This window comes from Caretta caretta, chromosome 15 (assembly GCF_965140235.1).
Source record: "Caretta caretta isolate rCarCar2 chromosome 15, rCarCar1.hap1, whole genome shotgun sequence".
NCBI lineage: Eukaryota > Metazoa > Chordata > Testudines > Cheloniidae > Caretta > Caretta caretta.
The window spans coordinates 3,223,504-3,243,526 of NC_134220.1; the positions used below are offsets into that span (position 1 = coordinate 3,223,504).

The 20,023-nt window shown below is 56.2% G+C and overlaps 1 protein-coding gene across 1 annotated transcript in view; it reads left to right on the forward strand.

The window, feature by feature from the left end:
* LOC125623208 (uncharacterized) overlaps window positions 1-19,191 on the forward strand; it is a 67,035-nt gene extending 47,844 nt beyond the window's left edge. The window contains exons 18-27 of the mRNA XM_048822238.2: window positions 3,106-3,207; window positions 3,976-4,149; window positions 7,421-7,552; window positions 8,514-8,734; window positions 10,823-10,961; window positions 11,912-11,995; window positions 12,793-12,995; window positions 15,164-15,242; window positions 16,380-16,595; window positions 17,131-19,191. Coding sequence (XP_048678195.2) covers window positions 3,106-3,207; window positions 3,976-4,149; window positions 7,421-7,552; window positions 8,514-8,734; window positions 10,823-10,961; window positions 11,912-11,995; window positions 12,793-12,995; window positions 15,164-15,242; window positions 16,380-16,595; window positions 17,131-17,157 — 1,377 coding nt within the window. The 3' untranslated portion in view covers window positions 17,158-19,191. The remainder of the gene's footprint in view (window positions 1-3,105; window positions 3,208-3,975; window positions 4,150-7,420; window positions 7,553-8,513; window positions 8,735-10,822; window positions 10,962-11,911; window positions 11,996-12,792; window positions 12,996-15,163; window positions 15,243-16,379; window positions 16,596-17,130) is intronic.
* Window positions 19,192-20,023: the final 832 nt, after the last annotated feature.

The following is a 20,023-nucleotide window of genomic DNA, read 5'->3' on the forward strand; positions in this document are numbered from 1 at the left end:
GCTCAGCCGGCACCAGAAGACGAGGCTGCCTGGGGCACACAGGCTGTCCATGTGGCAAAGAGGGCCAGGGCTCAAGCTCTGCCCACTCCTCCTGACCCCGGCTTAGTATCCATCTGCCCGGCTGGCCACGTCTCCCTTTCCTGCCAGCGTTGCTATCCCCGTCTGTCCTGCACCGCGTGCAGCTGCCCTGGTCTCCGGTGCCCTGCCATTGCCCAGCCCAGTCATGCACCTCGGCGCCCGGCCCAGCCCGGCTCTGGCCCCAGCACCCCCCGCACCCAGACCTGCCCCCACGAGGCACAGCCCCTGCCTGGGATGACTCACCTTCTCCCAGCCTGTGGAGTCAGGGGGCCCCAGCCCTGCCCCTGCGCCGACCTGGGTTTCAGGTGCCCGAGTCATGCGCTGGGCCACTGCGGCAGCACGACACCCCTGTGGCCCACCCGTGGCTACGCCCCTGTTCTCGCCAATCAGGTGTAAGCCCACGATCTGTCAATCAAAGCTAGACCTGATTGGAGACCTGCGCCTTAGACGCTGGACCTGATTGAGAACCAGTGTTATGCTTAACTGTTCCCCTTCAGGTTTTGGAGGGCCCTTTGTCTCACCTCAGTCTGCTGGCTTGGCCAAATCTCTCCCAGACCTCCATTTTGGATTTCTCTGGCTGCTTGTGATCGCCATCTTGTCATTGCTAGCCACCTAAAACCACCCTCGTTAATTATTAAGTCTCTGTTATTATAAACAGCTGTCCACGTGTCAGTGTATCCTGACGCTATGACTCACTGTCACCCCCTATTTTTCTTGTTTTACACAAGTTTAATTCTGATCTCTCCCTGCTGTCGCTCGTGGTGGCAGCCCAGCGCTCTCAGTGCTGTAGGCCTTACACAGAACAGAGCAGCTGAAAAGTCTCCTGCATCAGAGGGGAGCAGGAGGCTGCATCCCGTGCGTACTGGCCCCCTGCCGGACAGAGCACCCTCGTGACCCTGCCCTTCCCTGCTGCCTGGTGTCGTGCTGCAGGGCCAGAGACAGCAGTGGGCTCTGTCCAGCGGGGGAAGTGGACTGGGTTCTGTGCAGGTGGTCTCAGCTGCCGGGGCCAGGCTCCCTGCCCGTCTTTCTCCCCCACTGCACAGCTGCAGCAGCCACCAGCTGATAGTTACCCTCCTCTGCGGGGGAGGCCAGCAGGAACTCGGCACTCAGGGAGTCAAGGCTGCACCCCATGAGGCCTGACGCCTGCCAGACAGACTCCTCCTGACCTGGGCCGTCAGCACAGCCCCATCTGCTTCCTCTGCACAGTGGGGAAGTGAGAGGGGCAGGGACCCGGATCTCAGCAGCCGAGGCCACCCGACTGCTGCATCATGAGTACTCCCCTCCCTCTTCCTGCTTGGCCCCCATGAATACCTAGCACGCCTCCCCACCCCAGCCCACTGCCCTTTGTTTTGAGTTTTTACCCATTTTCCTTTTACCATTTGTTAAATTTTGGACAAACACAGATAAATTCCGGGGAAATTTATATATAGACAAGCAGAAAACAAAGGGCCTTTGCATAACATAGGCCAGAGAGCATCCCCTGAATGAGCTGGGGGGGTCTCATTCCAGTCCATACTGTAAGAGGAACCCGTGTCCCCATATCTGCTGGCCTTTGCTGGCAGGGAAGAGGCCTTTGCCCACGTGCCCCAGTTGTTCTAGATCCTGGACTTTGCTTCACTTGAGGCAGTCGTTTCTGTGGCAGCAGGCTGTGGTGAGCTCCCCAGAATAGCTGATAACGAAAGTGCTGCCCATCTCCAGTGTCCTCCACCCTGGTAACCTCAGTGCTCTGTAGAAACCTGAGCGAACAAAACCTCTAGTCCATGAGGTGGGTGAGTATTACTATCCCCATGCTACAGATGGGGAAACTGAGGCAGGGAACGGGACAGAGATATGCCCGCAGGCACGCAACAAGTCCAAGACAGAGCTGGGACTAGAACTCACCATCCCCTGAGTCTCAGTCCCTTGTTCTAACTGTCAGACAATGCTTCCTCCATGCTGAGGACCAGCAGCTGGCTGCCTGGGCAGAGGAACATGGAGATCCCTAATTCAAAGCCAGATGTTTGTTGTGATAAAAACTGAAGCACAGAAGTGCACTGGCCAGATCAGCTGTGTTTTCCACAAACAGTCCTTCCCTTTTCAGGTCCCCCACTCTGTCTGTATAATGGCAGGGTGCATGTGGCCGGACACAGTAGTGTCCACTGGGCTGAAGGCAGGGATGGAGACTAGTTACCAAGCTGAGTCAGGAGACGGGTACTGAGCTCAAGCCAGGCTGGGGTTGAAGGCAGGAGGAAGCTGGGATGAAAGGCAAGTCTGCAACAGCAGCAAGCCAGAGTCTTCATGTTGCTCTGCTCCCTGGGCCAGCTTCCTGGTTTAAATAGTTGGTGTGGACCAGTCAGGTGGCCACAGGGTTCCGTTGCTCTGGCCTCTTTGGGCGGGACGTGCTGTGGTGTCTAACCCTCCAGTAATTGTTAGGTGCTGCTTCTCATGGCTCCTAGTGGCAGTGAGAAGGTGTCTGTCGCCCAGGACTCTGCAACCCTGGATTCCAGCCTCCCAACTCCATACAGTCCAGGTGGGGGCGCCCAGGGGCTGTGGGGATTGCTGTTCTGTTGTGGTGTTTTACAGGGCTGGGCAATGCTGCACCTGGACGTTGCCATGAAGGCCCCTGGACATGGCTGCAGCCAGGGCTTTCGAGAGTCAGGGGGTCTGTTTGAATCATTGAGGCACAGACCTGAGCAGTGAGGAGCTGCACTGACCCAGGGGAAGCTCCAGGGGGTGCTGTGACACAGCTCCTGTGGAGCACAGCCCTGGGAGAGCCTGCAATGAGCCTGCAACTCTTCTCCCCCTGAAGCCACTGCTGAGCACCATGGCATGAGGTGGGACAATGGTCCTGTCTCCTCTGGACCCCTCCCTTTAGTACTGGCCCTGAGTACTAAACCCTGCAGGGGTGGCCAGAATCCCTGGGTGTAGGGGGCACAGGGGTAGAAGGTCGTAGCCCTCCCAGCGCTTCAGCCCATGGAGAGCTGGACCTGGAGCAGAGGATCCAGTGGGCAGTGAATTCAGTGGGCTTCTCTTTACAATTCTACCGAGGCCCGAGATGAAGATATTCGGAGGCAGCGGGAGGCCATGCAGCGACAGAAGGAGTCTACAGAGCAGCTGGTCAGAGAGCTGAAGCAGGAAGCCAAGGAGACGGTACAGTCCATGCAAAGGCGACTGGCTCAGGGGGCTGGGGAGGCAGTGTGGAGCCTATTTCCTGTAGGGCTCTGACGTCTGTCCAGCCACTGGAAGTTGTTACCGTGCAGCTGTAGTTCGGAGACTGTCTGAAGTGAGCTGGGGAGGGGTGTCCATGCTTCAGAAATTGCCGTCATGCATAAGCAGCTGCTTAGAAACCTCTGCCTTACTGCTGGGGCTGGCTGGCATATGGCTGGGAGTCTCACCGGGAAGGCTGTGGGTTGGCTAGGACACGCAAATGGCAGGAATCCCTTTCTCTGCCCTAGAGGCGGTCTCTCCAGATCAGGGTTGAGCCCCAGCCTCAGGGCTTGACTACATATGGAGTTATTCCAGAATAGCTCCCTGAATAGCCATGCGTGGATGCTCTTATTCCAGAATCAGAGTGCCTTGTTTCGGTTGAGTCTAATCCACTGGCATAAGAGCGTCCGCACATGGAGTTGTTCAGGCTTTAAATTCACACCCTACCTCAATCTGAATTAACTTTCCCCACCTAAGTGCTGTGGGGGGAAGCTTGCACTGCTGCCCAGGCTGTAGCTGCTCTGCAGCGAAACGGACCCCTTTGCTGTCCCTGCGCTGGTATTTCACGTGTCTCCCTGGCTCAGCGGTGTTTCCTTATGCCTCCTCCTGATGACAGTGCTGCTCAAACATGATGTGCGCCCCCATGAGCAGCTAGCTCTGTTCTGCTTCCTTGGGGGAGCTCACCGAGGTCCCTGCTGTGCGAGACCCTAGGTTCAGAGTGCTCTGCTTCAAGAGGAAAAGAAGTGGGAAGCTGAGAAGAGGGAAGCGCTCCAGGTGCAGCGTGGGACACTGGAAGAGCAGAGCCAGAGCGCGCACGCTGAGGCCCTGGACAAAGAGAGGAGGACGGTGTCCGTTTTGCAGAATAAAACCCTGGAGTTCCAGAAGGTGGGTGTCTCTGTAAACCTTCATCCACGCAAAGACAGGCTGGCTACAGAATTGAAGCCAGAGCTACCAGGTTCTCTTCCCACTCGAGCCAGTGACTTGCTGTGGAGCCTTGGGCACATCACTGCACCAGCCTTGCCTTTTGAGCTCTTTTGCATGTCTACATTCCCCAGTTCCACAGCATCTGAGCACCTCACTGTTTTTAGTGTAAACACCCCCACAGGGCAGGGCTATCTTCCCAATTATATGGGGGGAAACTGTAGCGCAGGGAGATGAAGTGACTTGCCTCAGTCACACGGGAAGTCTATGGAAGAGCCAGGATTCAAACCCAGGTCTCACAGTTCCCAGGCTAGCGCCTGAGCTGCTGAGCCATCCTTTCTCTGTGCTTGGGTGCCAGCACAGGTTAATTGCTAAGTAACTCAGCTGTAAAGACAGGTTTCAGAGTAACAGCCGTGTTAGTCTGTATTCGCAAAAAGAAAAGGAGTATTTGTGGCACCTTAGAGACTAACCAATTTATTTGAGCATGAGCTTTCGTGAGCTACAGCTCACTTCATGAAGTGAGCTGTAGCTCACGAAAGCTCATGCTCAAATAAATTGGTTGGTCTCTAAGGTGCCACAAGTCCTCCTTTTCTTTCAGCTGTAAGGGTTGCTCCAGGACACAGTTGTTTGATCCTGGTTGTGGTTCACTCTAGGGCTCAGCATTGTGTGAACCACCACCAGCACCAAACCTTTGTGAAGAGTCATTAGTTGCATTTAGGACAGGTTTCAGAGTAACAGCCATGTTAGTCTGTATTCGCAAAAAGAAAAGGAGGACTTGTGGCACCTTAGAGACTAACCAATTTATTTGAGCATAAGCTTTTCTGGATTTGTGCTGGAAATGGCCCAACTTGATTATCATACACATTGTAAGGAGAGTGATCACTTTAGATAAGCTATTAGCAGCAGGAGAGTGGGGTGGGAGGAGGTATTTTTTCATGCTTTGTGTGTATAAAAAGATCTTCTACACTTTCCACAGTATGCATCCGATGAAGTGAGCTGTAGCTCACGAAAGCTTATGCTCAAATAAATTGGTTAGTCTCTAAGGTACCACAAGTACTCCTTTTCTAGTTGCATTTACAGTCATGGGGTTAATTCATGTTAATTTGAAATTAACGTTTTACAACACAACCAGAAACCCTGGTCTAGATAGGGCTTTTGCCTCAGTTTTCCCAGCTGTAAAATAGGGATAATAATACTTCACCCACCTCTCAGAAGTGCTTTGAGATCTTCTGCTGCACAGTGCTGTCAGTGCAAAGTGCTATCATATGTTTACGTGGTGAGCCAATGGTCTGGCTTGCTTCTCGTCCCACAGTGTGCTGTGCTTTAGCAAACCTGTGCAAAGCCACATTGAAGGCAGAGGGGTCTGAACCACTCTTCCCATTTCTTTGCGGCAGAGGCTCTGACTTCTAAGACACTTCACAGAGCTAGGAAATGAAATGTTCCCCTGACCCTGCTGATCGGGCACAATCACCTTTTCCAGGGAGCTGCAAAGAGGTGCTATGTTTATGATTCTTTTTAAAAGAGCTTGTAGCATCAAAAAATGGCTGGAAAAATATTCTGCAATTTTCCAGTGGCTCCACTGGATGGGGAGGTGCTGTCAGAGTGATGGGGAGGTACTGGCAGAGCTCATGGGTGCAGGATTACTACTGTTAATAATTTTGTGATGTATCCAGGGTACAATCCAGACTAATGAGACCCTCCCTCTAACCTGGGGTGCCCTTTGCACTGCTTTGCTGCTGTAGCCTCCAGTCTGGCCTGCTCACAAATAGCCTCCAGCATGCAAGTCACTCCCAGCTACACCTTGGCTCTCACCGGCCTTGGTTATACTGCAGGGTGACCTCAACACCCCCCCCCTCCTAGATTTCCCCCCAGAAATGTAGGTCCTGTACTGCCTAGTCCTCTCCTGGACAATACAAATTCATAAAGTCCATATTTCTTTAATAGGAATAATATGCACACTTCGTTGCCACAAATGGAGTTTCCCTGACATTTCAATTTAAACACACTGGTTTAGATAAAACAATAAAACAAGTTTATTAACTACAGAGAGAGAGATTTTAAGTGAGTACACGTCATGAGGCATAAAAGTCAGAAATAATTACCAGAAAAATAAAGATAAAATGCAACTGGTGCCTAATTTATCTATGTTAAATTCAAAGCAAAGTTTTCTCACCACATGCTCTCAAGAGTCTTACTGACCAAACTTCTTAGGCCAGGAGCCCTTGTTCTGTTTAATGGCTGCTTCCTTTGTCCCTTCTCATGCAGCGAATCAGTGGACAGAGAGAGACGGTGAAGGAGGGGTGCCTGGGAGTATCTGCCCCTTCTTTTTATAGTCCTGTTCCCCCTTTGAGAAGCATTTCCAGCTGGAACATGGCAATAGGCAGCCTGTGTGGACGGGAACTCCATCCTGTTTCTTTGCTAAGATGTAGATTTTTTTTCCCCCTGCCCCCTTTACTGCCAAAGAATGGCCACTTAGCAGCCTTGTTTACATCTGGCTGAGGCAGCAGCTTGGGCTTTGTCTCTGAGGAACTGGTTTGGACACTCCCCAATCTTCTCTGGAAAACATACTTTTAGTCATGATATCAAATTATGTTTATAACTTCACAGATAACACGGCTTCGTGCATTTTGCCATGACCTTACTGATCAGCAAATTATGAGTTTTCAGATGGTACCTCACAAGGTATATTTTGTACAAAACTGTGTAGGGTGTGGACATGAGGGCATATTCTGTCACAATGCAGGATTACTACTGCTACTAATTAGGGTTTATATTTGTAAATCAGTTTATAAACATAAAGGAACCCGCTTTCTCAGACCCTGCTGTGGAGATCAGTAGGGAAGTATTATCATCCCCATTTTACAGATGAGAAACTGAGGCCTGAGCAGGGAAGTTGTTTGCCCAGCACCAGACATTGGTCAGGAGCAGAGTGGGGCCCAGAACCCATCTTACCAGACCGTACACCTCAGGAATCTGCACTGAGCAAGGGCCAGTAGCTGATTCTTTGATGTCACTTTATCTCCCATGTACTGTGCTGTGTTTCAGGCTAAGCTGGCCTCCCTGTGCTGTACGTGGAGTAGGCCATGAGTGGCAATCAGCTTGTGGCAAAGCCAATGTGTCGTGATGTGGTTTCCCGCAGGACAAAGTGCGTGCCAGCCTGAAGAGGGCTCACTGGGGAAAGGCAGGGGATGGGATGGCTGGAGTTACAGCAGGTTGCTCCCGGCTTGTGTTGCAGAGAATTCAGGAGCTGGAGGTCCACAGCCGCTCACTCCAGCGGGAGAAGCAGGAGGCCCTGGAAGAGCAGTGGACGTTGCTGCAGGAGGAGAAGACGGAGGCACTAAGGAGACTGAGCGAGAAGCTGGAGCAGGTGGGGATGGCTGCCAGGCCAGCCCACAATCACAGGGAGTGTGACAGAGAGTGGGGGAATGAGGATTTTAGGGGCTCCTGGACATGGAGGAGGATTAGACCTGACTCCCCTGCAGGAGGGAAGCCACTGGCCCAAAGCTCATCCCTCCCCACCACCAATTGACCCAGCCTGCTTGAACATGGATCGTTCTGTCCTATCCCAGTGAGTCTGTGTCTTGACTGTTGTGAATGGGACTTCATCCCTACTGAGCAATTGGCTGTAATGGGCCCTCCCAGCAGGTAGGAACAAACCCACATTACCTGCACTGCAGGAAAGGGAAGCTGCATCTACATGTGCCACATAGCTGAGAGCCTTGGGGCTGTAGCAGTCCAGATGTGCTGCAGTGCTCGGAGCTGGGAGTCCTGCAGTCACAGCAATCCCGATGTGCTGCTGTGATCGGAGCCAGGAGTTCTGCGGTCGCAGCAATACAGATGTGCTGCTGTGATCGGAGCCGGGAGTCCTGCAGTCACAGCAATCCCGATTTGCTGCTGTGATCGGAGCCAGGAGTCCTGCGGTCGCAGCAATCCAGATGTGCTGCTGTGATCGGAGCCGGGAGTCCTGCGGTTGCAGCAATCCAGATGTGCTGCAGTGCTCGGAGCCGGGAGTCCTGCGGTGGCAGCAATCCAGATGTGCTGCAGTTATCGGAGCCGGGAGTCCTGTGGTCGCAGCAATCCAGATGTGCTGCTGTGATCGGAGCTGGGAGTCCTGCGGTGGCAGCAATCTAGATGTGCTGCAGTGCTCGAAGTCGGGAGTCCTGCAGTCACAGCAATCCAGATGTGCTGCAGTGCTCGGAGCCGGGAGTCCTGCAGTTGCAGCAATCCAGTTGTGCTGCCGTGATCGGAGCTGGGAGTCCTGGAAGAACAGAAATTTCCTTCCCAGTGCATTGTTGCTAAATCCTCTGTTTTTGTGTCCCTCACCCTAGGAGAGGGCTCATGAGAGCAACCGGCTGCGAGCAAGGCTGCAGCAGCTGGAGGAGGAGCAGAGCCACTTGCGGGCTGAGCAGAATGAAATGTCCTTCCGGGAGTGGGAGGCACAGTCCCAAGCCGAGCAGGCTGAGCGCTCCCTGGCCAGGGAGATTGGCTTGGCATGCCAACGCCTCCAGGACCTGCTTCCTGAGAGAGCCAGGGGGCAGATGGCACATGGGTGAGACCCTTTAACCTCTTGAATGCAGCATGGTTTGTAATGTCTTTGGAGGCCAAAACCCTGCCATCTTGCCCAGCGCTGACCAATGGCAAGCAGGCTCAGCTGCATTTGTTCTGCTGCTCCTGGGAAATTCACCTTTGGGCAGAAGGCCAGCCTAGGCTTCCGTGGTGCCCAGGCCTTATGCTGGCCCTCTGCCCAGGGGGGAATTTCACTCACTTTGTCCTGAAGGTCATTGTCTTAGGGCTGGATCCACACCCTCTGCTGAGAACAGCCGGTGTTTCCACTGCCCCCCCTCCTCCCATGGAAGCTTTCATTGCCACCAGGACTTCTGTAGGAACATCCCCACCTGAAGCTGCAGTGGAGAGCATGCCCTGAACCAATGCTCACCCCACCCACTGGCTGCCCCTTTCCCTGCCGGAGTCAGCTGTCTATGGGCCCCCAGCTCGCCCCACAGCGGGATCACCACCATCACACTATAACCTCATGGTTTCCTGGGGCTCCCCACCTGTCTGTCTTATACTTAGGTGGTCCCCGCCCCAAAGAGCTTGCAGTCAGTTTGAGCTGGGTTTGTACGGGGCTTAGCACAGCGAGGTCCTGCTCCATGGCTGGGGCTCCTGGGTGTGGCTGCAGTACAGATGATAACAGTCACCAGAGAGACAAGGAGGGGGAGATAGGGTCCTTTACTGGATCAACTTCTCTTGGTGTGTGAGACACGTTCATTGCCTTTTGCTGGAGCATCAGGAAGTTGGTCCAGTGAAAGATCTCACCTCCCCTACCTTGTGTCTAATATCCTGGGACTGACACGGCTACAACTACCTGCAGGGGGGGCTGCGTAAGGCCCCAGAATAGCTAGGGACGGCCCTGCCTGAGGCCTTCTGATGCGTGAGCCTCTGCGGGGGTTCCCCAGGGCGGTAGGTCCACAAATTCCAGGGCTGGTGCCCACATCTTCCAATGGGGCTTCCACGTACAAGCCGCTGTGCCAGGAGCAGGGCCGGTGCAACTAGGGGAACTAGGCGGTCGCCAAGGGCGCCAAGTGGTTGGGGGCAGCCAAAAGCGCGCTCCGGGGAGGCGGTGGAGCGGAGGAGAGCTGGGGCAGGGGGGTGCGGGGAGGGCTGCCTGCAGCAAGTAACAGGGGCGGGGACGGGACGCACAGGAGAACTGCTCCCCGCCCCAGCTCACCTCTGCTCCGCCTCCTCCCCTGAGCCCCGCCCCGCTCTGCTTCTCTCCCTCCCAGGCTTGCCGCCAAACAGCTGATTGGCGCCGCAAGCCTGGGAGGCGGGAGACGTGGCGGCGGCGGCGGCGTGCTTGGGGAGGAGGCGGAGCAGAGGTGAGCTGGGGCGGGGAGCTGCCGCACGCGGCTCCCCAGGCCGAGGGGAGGGAGGGAGAGACGGGGCAGCGGGGAGCTGCCGCAGGGGAGGTGCCTCAGGGCGGGGTGGGGGGGATGGGGAGCTGCCGCAGGGGGGGCGCCTCAGGGTGACGGGGGGCGGGGAGCTGCCGCAGGGCTGGGGCGGGGCGGGCGCAAGGTGGAAGTTTGGCCTAGGGCACGAAACATCCTTGCACCGGCCCTGGCCAGGAGTAGATGCTAGACAGCTACGTCTAGCCTGAGAGCTGGGAGGAGAACCTTGTTTGAATCTGTCTGTCTAGGGTGTCCATCCCCATGGTATCTGGGTGCCTCACCATCTTTAGTGTATTTGTCCTCACAGCCTTCCTGTGTACTAAGGCAGGGTTGCTCTCATTGCACAGAGGGAACTGAGCCGGAAGACGCCGGCCAAGTCACTCAGGGGGTCTGTGGCAGCACAGGGACGTCAATCCGGGTCTCCCCTAGGGAAGCGAATCTGACAGCACCATTCCCAAGCGGGCTCTGCCCAGCGGCGTAGCCCCTCCTGGCACAGTGCTGGGCTCTGCTCCCCTCTAGTATCTCATAGTCCGTGGCTAGAGATTTACGAGGCTGCAGCAGACTCCGAGTCCTTTAGCTTAGGTAGTAGAAGCGCATGCCGTGAGATCCCGAGATGCCAGGGTCAGTCCCACACAGCTGATCCGTGGCGGCCCAGACGGGTTATGTCCCAAACCACTGCTTGTTTCCTCCAGGAGCCCATCTGTTCTGTCGACCAGCCACGCACTCCAGCTCCTGCAGGGAGTGAGCGAGGAGACCCAGCGCTACCTCGGAGCCTTGCAGCAGGAGCTGGAAGCTCAGAAACGCACCATGCTTCACTTCCAGGAGGAGAAGGTGATTCGAGAGAACTGTGGGGGGAGAGATCGTTTCATTTCCCACAGAGCCAAATGCCATGGTGGGGCTTTCAAAGGGGCTGGGTGGTTTGCTGACCTTGGTGGTTATGCTGGCCAGGACAAGGGGCCTCATGCTTCAGGGCAGAAGCTGCTAGCCACAGAGGCAGGAGCAGTGTTCCCCTCTATGGGCAGTACATTTGGCCAGATGCATTGTGGGCTTTTCCTTTTTCTTTTGCTGATGCATGAGGAAGTGGCCACTGCCTGAGGCAGGATGTGGTTCTAGATGGCGCCCTGGCCTGACTCAAGGCTGATAGACCCTGTGTCTCTCTTGTCTATTTAGTATGTAAGCTCCTCAGGGCAGGGCTTGTCTTCCCCTATCTATCAGCGCCCAGCACAACAGGACAGTGATTTCAGCTGGAGAGGGTGCTGCTGGGATAATAGAAAGTCAGCAATGCCCCTGGGGTTACTGGCCTCATGCCCTGAGCCCTGCCTCTCTGGCAAGCTGTAACTAGGTTCTGAGGAGGGCCAGCTCCTTGGCACAGTGCTATGGTGGGAGCAGCAGCGTCCCTGAAATCCAGACATGGAGGGCTCCATGGAGTTGAATATACCATGTGCTTGGCACAGATCCCTTTGCCATATGAATTGCAACAATCCATTTGTCCCCTCTCTAAATGCTCAATATAAAACAGACAAGATCTAGGGTCTGGTGTCACCGCAGGGACCAGCTCTTGAGCTGAATGGCCCCCCCAGTGCTTCTAGTGCTGAGCAGACAGCTGCCCGCAGGAAAGGGAGAGGAGGGTGGAAACAACCTGGCAGAGGAGAGAAGCCATTAAAGGTGCCTTTGTGGCCAACCATAGCACCACCCCTAAGCTACATCAGTGTATGGGCAGCGGGTGGCCATCAAGGTTGTGTGACTTCACCCTGACAGCAGCGAGTCCCTTCTACCTGCAGGAGTGGGAGCTGAGGCAGCAGCGAGAGCAGCTTCACTTGGAAAGCAAGGAAGCCCTGGAGGCCCTGAAGGAGCGACTGATCCAAGTACGTCCCTCTGGGAGCCTGGCACGGATCTGCCCTGGGGGGCACTCCTCCCACTCCCCCGTCCCGTGAGGCTGAGCTGCACCCAGCACTCTTCAGCCTGGCCTCCCTGTAGAGCTCAGCAGGGATTGTGCCTGATGCTTCACACCACCAAGAGAGATGCTGAGACTGGGCCGGGTAGCACAGCAGGCCATAGCCCAGCCTTTCGCTGCTGGGCACCTGGGGCTGGATTCCCAGATTCTGCTGCTTCCAGAGGGGGAGGAAGGGTGTGGACCCTAAGTGGTCTCCCCTGCAGACTCTCACTTCTGCCCCCAGGCAACCACCTTCATCTCCCCACCCCACCCACAGGATCTCTGCTGCAGCCCTCTGGGTTGCCTCTCCCACCCATAAGGACATTCCTTCTGGTGGCTCTGTGTGGCTGAGAAGGGAAAGGCTGGAGTACAGGGGCAGGCCATTCAGGTTCCTCACTGCTGGGTCAGTGGAGGGGAGGTCTCTAGCACCTTCCCTATTCATGGGCTGCCAGGATCCCAGCTTCCAGCCCGTGCCCCATCCTCCAGGCCATGCCTCCCCCGGGGTGGAAGGCTTCTCCGATAAAACCGAGATGAGCCTGGATCTGAACTGCCCTCCCCAAACCTTCAGATCTGGGTCCAAGCACTGCAGCAGCCTGTGTCTAGCTTCTTTCATGAGTGAGAGACATGATGAGGCCCCCACCCGTCGGTTCCTCTGGCCAAAGGTGGGTGGGGAGGACAATGGGCATGTGAGGCCTGGGACCAGCTGTGTTGACTGGCCTCATCCTGCAGGAGCACCTCCAGGAGGTTGCCAGCCTGCGGCGCAGCCAGCTGAAGGAGGCTGGGGGCGGGGAGCAGCAGACGCTGTGCCAGCAGCTGCGGGAGAAGGACAACGAGCTGCGGGCCATCCGGAGGAGCATGGCCCACTGGAAAGACCAGACCACCTGCAAGCTGGCCCGCAAGTTTGAGGAGGAGCTGAATGCGGAGCTGGAGACGTAAGTGAATAGCTGGGGAGGGCGGGAAGAGAGATTCCACAGATAGTGTGAGGGGCCCTACCACTGCCAGCAGCCAGACCTCTGCTCCTCGTTGGGGCTTTGAAGTGCAGGGCTCTAGCCCATGTCTCTAGCTTCCGCGAGCAAGCCCAGAAATGGAGGGTGGCAGCGTGTCCCCAGTGGCCAGTGCTCTGGGCTAAAGGGGCAGGAGATGTGAGAGCTGCTCCCAGCTCTGCTCCTGAGCTGCTGTGGACCCTCGGGTGAATCCCTGATGTCCCTTCCACACCCAGAGTGACGCACTGCACAAAAAGTGCCATTTCTGTGAGGGTGCTGACGGGTGGCACCCACGTTTGTGCTGGGCCCAGCTCCCCTGTAAAGTGGGGAGAGTAAACTCGCCTCCTCGGCATAGTGCTCTGGAGCTGGGCTGAGTGTTCACAAATCAATAAGGGATGCAAGAGGGCATCAAACTAGTCCCCCCTCTGCCCGGCTGGGCAATGACTGAAGGCCGGCACCAGACTGCGGAGGGCTCTGGGGGCTCACACTGTGGGTCCAGGACCCCTTAGGAGGGGTGAGGGGTTGGCCTGCCTGCCCCTGCTGGAACCAGTGGAGGGTTTAACCGTTGACGTCAGCAGGAGCTGAGTTAGGCCAATGCTGAGCACTTCTGAAAATCCCTCCGTGGAGTAAGTCAGGGAGGAGACAGGTGGGGGGCTGGGGCTTGCTTTCGGTGTCAGCTAGAGAGAGAGAGCAGCCCAGTGCCCGGACTGGAGACTGAGTGAGGCCCTTGCTCGCTGGGCACCGCTGGGTGTCAGGGAAATCCAGTGACTATCGTGCTCCGGACAGCCTGGGATGCTGCGCTGGAGCTGGCTGCTGGGGGTGGCTGAGGCAGTGCAAGGCGCTCGGGGAGGTATTTCATTCTCCGGTGCCCATTCAGGCCTACACTGCTGACGTGCTGACAGTCCAGTGTGGGGGACGCCTGCTCACTAGGACCGGGGCTGAGACCCCTCAAACTCGCTTCACCCCAGCCTCTGAACAGCCCCCTGGTGGTAACAGTTTTTGGCCACTACCGTCCTGGCCCAGGTTGACAGCAGTGAGCACAAGGTCACCCAAGCCAGCTAGCCTCCCTCATTGCCATGTGGTCCTTGGATCACACCCCTTCCCTGGAGCCAGTCTGTTCAGCGAAACGGCTGCAGCCGCAGTATGGCGTTTGTAAGGGAAAGGTGACCGCTGGCATCGGCATGTGCCGAGCACCCCATGAGGGCCCGTTGTCGGCAGTTCCCGTAGAACGGACTCATAACAAAGCTACTAGCCTGTCTGGCAAATGGGATCCTGCTGCTATCGGCTCTGGGGGGTGGATCTCTGTGTTTCACGGGGGATGAGCTGGGAGGCATCAAAGACAATGGAAGGTTTGTCTCATATTGGGGCACTCAGCAATGCAATCCCAGGGTTAACCCTTTGAGCCCTGGCAGATTTCTGGGGGATGGTACCTGGAAGCTGACGGGGCCTACTGTCCTCTGCTCCAGGGCAGCTTTATGCCGCTGTCACCTGGTGGAACCCAGCGGGGATCAGGCCCTGCGTACTTAGCACAGGGAAGTGGCTGGGGAGGGTGTGTCGCAGCTGGGAGTTGAGGTGAGAGGGTGAGATTCCCGCCTCCCATTCTCCATGCTGTCCCAAGTCCTCCCGGAGTCCTACGTGACCCCGCCCCAGTCCCATTGTCCGCTGAGAGCCAGCACCCAGGAGCTGGAACTGGAGTTTGCAGCCTTAGCTTTTTGTCCACTGACACTTGTCTTTACTCTTAAACTGGTGGCTGTTTGCCCCTCGGAGGGTGGCTGTTACTCCGGGGAATAGCGTAGGAATGTTTGGGATGGAGAAGGGTCTGTCTGGGCCAGTGGGGGGTTTGCCATGCAGAAGGATCTGGCCCTTGCTCCCATTCTCAGCTCGAATGTATCCGGAGAGAGCCTACACAGATCTCCGCTGCCCTTCTCGAGTCCCAGCAGCATATCGCCCTCCGGTCACCATTCCGGTCAGCCATATGGCAGCTCCCCACCTGGACCCTGCCGTGGAGGGAGGGGGAGTCGCCCCTGGAGGTTAACTCACACTGGCCAAGGAGCGACTAGGCTGCCTTGCCTTCTCGTGCCATCTGCCCATGAGGGAATGTGATCTTCCCCCCACAGGTGCTTCTCCTGGGACAGGCCCAGGGGCCTTCGCAGGAGTGTGGAGAGACTGGACGCAGAAATCGGGCGGCTTTCCACGGTAAAGGAGAAACACTCACCTCTGGCTAAAGGGAGGACAGTGAAAGGGCCCCGGCTGGTTCAGGGACCTTCTCTGCTTGGATCAGTCTCACTGGGAGGGCACACGGCAGCTCTTCCTCGGCTTGCCAGGCATCGGAAGCTCCCAGCCAGGTTCTGGGCTGAGATGAGTCTGTGGAGCAGGGGATTGTAAAGGGCAAGGCAGCCTCTTAGGGAGAGACAAGGGAGATAATAGTCCAGGAGGCTAGAATCCAGCCCTGCGTGCAGAGTAGTGTCAGTGAGTAGCTGATGGGTGCTACAAGCTGCAGGGCTATTCCAGTGGCCCTAATATCTCCCAGGCACCTTACGTGTCCTGCAGCCATGTCCTCCAATGCTGTGCCCTGGGGAACTCACGGGCCAAGCAGAGGCAGCCAGGGCTGGCACTTGGACAGGGGGGTGGTGCTTCAGGAAGCTGCACTCCTCCTTCGGAGACAGCTCTAACCCAATCCCAGCTGCAGGGAGCAAGGGCAGGAGGCCTGTGCGGCCGGTGGCGCTGTCTCTCACATGAACTGACCCCTTATGCTCCTTAGTGTATATGAGTCCTGAGCCCCAGTGTCCTGGCCCTATCCAAGCTCAGGTAATTCCATCCTGCCCTCCCCCCCCCCAGCCCCGTGCCCCCTGCACTCTCAGTTGGATGCATTCTGCTTCATCTCTTGGTAGTGTGGCCGTGTGCTGCTAAACTGGTGCCCCGTTCCACCCCAGAGATGGCTGCATTTCAGGGTTCCCAAACCTCTCCTGCCTTGGGGGAGTGTTATGGTGCTTAACTAATTAGGGCTTGTCAGACCCTACTATGCTGTGACCCTGCACCAACAGCATGCAGCCCTGGTATTGTGTGTCCCGCCCGGGTGTCTCTCAGCACATTGGGGAAACTGAGGCTCGCTGCGCTGACTTATCTGTGGTCACCCAATAAGCCTGTGGCAGTCAGGAACAGAACCCAGATCTCCTGGCCTACTTCCAGGCTCTGGCCCCCTGACTGTGCACCTCACCAGTGGCCAGGCGGGAGCAGCCCTGGTGTCTCCGGTGTGCTGGGCCCACATGCCTCCAGCTGGCCTCAGTGTGTTTTGACCCCCAGCTAAAGCTTTCTCCTTTCTCTTGCCCACAGGACCGGCACGAGCACACCCATCTCTGCCCGACCACCGCCTCCTCCCTGTGCACCGCCCCCCAACTTGGGGGGCGCAGCTTTGTGTCCTCGAAGCTCCTGCACCAACTGCAGGGCCGCGTGAGGGAGCTGCGAGCAGAGAACGCCCTCTACTGCAGGGGCAGCCTGGATGATCTCGCTGCCCTGCGGGCAGAGCCAGGCCAGACGGGCAGAGAAAAGGTAATGAGGCCAGCGCACTCACCTCAGCCTGGCCTGAGGGCCGAGCCACGAGCTGCAGGCCGTGACTGCCCGGTTCGGCTACCCAGCCGCCTACTGCATGGCAAGGCTCGCTGCAGCCATGACCTACCAGTGCTGGGTTCAGCGGCCCAGTCCTCGAAGGTATTTGGTTGTCTAACGCCCATTGAAAGCCATTTAGGTGCCTAAATACCTCGGAGGACCTGGGCTGAGTGTCTCTAAGCTCCCCTTCCTTCCCTGTCACTGTGGCTTTCCTCAAACCCTCCCCCCCTGCCCCGTGTCCTAGTCTCCACCCTCTTCCTGATTGTCTCCCACACTCCCAACCAAATCGCTTTCCTTCTTCCCCTTCCCTTCGGCAGTTATCTATTGGGCTCCATCTGCCATGGGCTGGGAGACCTTCTCACCCAGCTGTGTCAAGCTGCATGGGCGGGAAGGAGCTAAACCACAGGGAGCCCAGCTTGTGCGATTTTTCTCTTCTCCCTGCTTTAGAGGCGCCTGACACCAGCTCTCTTTCCCACAGGTCCCTGGGGTGAGCTATAGGAAGTAGCGCGAGCGCTGCTGGGGAACATGAAGCTGAGCAGGTGGAAGAGTCATCTTCTGTGGGCAGACCGTGGCGGTGCAGGACGGGCTATGGCAGGGGTGGAGTCGCTCCAGACGTCGAGGGTGTCCAGCGGCGCGCTCGCTGCTCCCGGGAGTCAGGAAAGAAGCCCATCACATGAGCTTGAGAAGAACCCAGGAGGTTCTCCGCTGTCACAAACCCTTGGCTGCTCTTCATGCTCCTGGGCTGTTTCCTGCTTGGTGAAGCCAAGGCCCTTGTTCCCTTCCGAGCAGACCCATTCCAGTCCATGGCTGAAGACGGGAGTGATCGGTTCAGAGAGGGGATCTAGGGCAGTACCGGAGCCATGCAGTGACTGTTCCGTGCTGGGGCCAGTCCAAAGAGCAAGTCCAGGCAAACACTGGAGCCCAAGTGGAAGAGTCTCCGCTGAGGCATCAAGGGGTTGGTGCTGCGGGCGCTGTGAGAGAAGGGGCGGAGAGGGTCTCATAGCCCTGGGGGTGCGGTGTGGAGTGATGTCTTTTCTGCTAGCAGTGGGAAGGTGGAGGAATGGGTGAGTGTGGGTGGCTCTGGCAGCTGCAGGGCAAAGAGTGCCTGTTGTCGTGGCCGCTGGTATTCGTACATGTCTGAAGGATGCCTTGGCATCCTTTAAACCCTATCCCGGCTCCTGTTCCAAGCAGGAGGTACTTTATGCTAAGCTCTTTGGGGCAGGGACTGTGCCTTCCTCCGTGTTTGCACAATGCAAGTGCTACCAGCATATGAATAATGGTGTTAACTCAGCAATCTGTGGGAAATTACCAAGACGATGATAATCCCTAGGTTGTCAGTAGCACTTTTCAGCGGCAGATCTCAAAGCTCTTTAAAAAAGAGGTCAGCTTCGTTAGCCTCATTTTACAGATGGGGAAACAGAGGTATGGAAAGGTGCAGTGACCTGCCCAAGGTCACCCAGCAGGCCCATGGAAGAGCCAGGAATAGAACCCAGGTCCCCTGAGGGGGTCAGATATTCCAGAAGTACATGCATGCCCCTCCCAAGAGCAAGCCGAGCGGTCTGGGTACAGCGCTGGCTGGTTGGGCTGCAGCGTCTGAAGATGGCTCAGGATTCTGCATCTTGTTTTCACTGCTGGTTGCTAGCTATCTGGGTCCCCGCCTCGCCTCCAAGTAGCCTCAGAGCCGTCTTTGCAACACCTCCTTGCAGCGCTTTGCCAGTTTTCAAAATGCAGCTGGGGGCAGGTGTGTGTAAAAGTAGCCTAGATGTCAGGTATGAGGCCTGCAGCAGAGCCAGTCTCTGGGCAGCCTGATGAGTGCAGCTGGCGTACAGCAGGCTGCCGGACTGGCTGTATCCCGATGGGTGGGCAGAGGCTCAAAGCATTTGCCCATGGCTGTGATAGCTCCTGTTCCTGCTTGTTTCTAATCCTACTTGTGCCTTGCCTCAGTCCAGGTAATCCAGCTCTGACCCGGGCTCTGATTCTTGGCTACTGAATTGTTCCAACCACTAGGCATGACTGCCCATCTCCGGGGCTCTGAGACTGGGCAGAGGGTGAGTTCCCGGGGGGTCAGCACTGAGAAATGGGCCAGATAAGCTCGCCCCGCTGCAGCTGCCTTTGTAGATGTGCTGCTACCGTCTAGGTTCAGTCCCTACACCAGCATCTTGTGTTTAAATGCCGATGGGGATGCTAGAGTGGATGTTGATCAGGTTTTTGCCTCAGAGCTTCAATCTTTAAAAAGCCCAGTGTGTTAGTGTGAAAGGTAAGGCTTTGGCCTCCTCAGGGGGCCCACAGGATTTGTGGCTTTGGAGCATCTTGAAGACTAGCAGGCAGAGCACTCCCTACGCCTTGCAAGCCACGGTTAACCCACTAGTCCTAGCCCTGCTATTTTGTGACATTAATGTACCGTACCAGCACAATCAAGACATCTGTACCTCTTATTACATGCAGGGTGTTCCAATTTCTGTCCATGCCCATGGAACAGTATATTGCAACCATGGCTGTAGATACTTTGTATATGTTTGTATATAAACACAATACGGTATGCTGGGGGCTCCTGGTTTTATATGTGGGGGGGAGAGGGGTTTTGGGGGGAGTGGGGTGGTAATTTTGTAGGGATATGTTTTAAGAGACGCTTGTCAAGCAGGCCCCTCAGGGCAGTGTTTGAAGCCAGCATAAAACTGCAGCAGCAGTATGAGTGTGGGGGAAAGAAAACATAAAACAAGAGGACCCACAAATACTAAAGCTGTGTGACACCTTTGGCCAGAATAAATCTTTTATCCCCCACAAAATGGCTCCTAGTTGCATCAGTTTCTATTCACCTGTAATAACATGCACAGTTCTGCAGGAGGCAAGTTGAACCCATCAGTGTCAGACTGTAGGAGCTGACCAGGAAGACTTGTTCCAAACTAACCCGCTTGCAATAGCATCACCATCATTTAAACTCTGCCAGTGGCAGAGAGACCCTACCAAAGGGGCCATAGGACTGGAGCAGAGTGGTTTTCCATGATGCTAAGAGCTCAGGATTAGATCCACAAAGGGGACTTAGGCATGCCGGAGATCCTCAGCCCCCCTGCTCAGCTTCTACCTAAGCCTGTAGTTGGCAAGTGTCCCCAGGCGCCTCTGTGTCTAGCGGTGCATGGGCCCAGAGCCGCCCATAGTCTGACACCGCTGAGCCCCGATGTGGAGCTAGTCCTCAGCACCCAACATGCACCTGCTGTGCAGAGCAACACTGGGCTTACTCACTGGAGAAGGGTGTGGGGTCAGGAGAAAAGGGCGTGAATGGGTCTGCGGTAGGTGACAGAGCAAGAGGCTGTGGTGACTGTAGAGGGGTCAACATAGTACCTTGGTCATAGTCAGGATCTGAACTGGCCAGC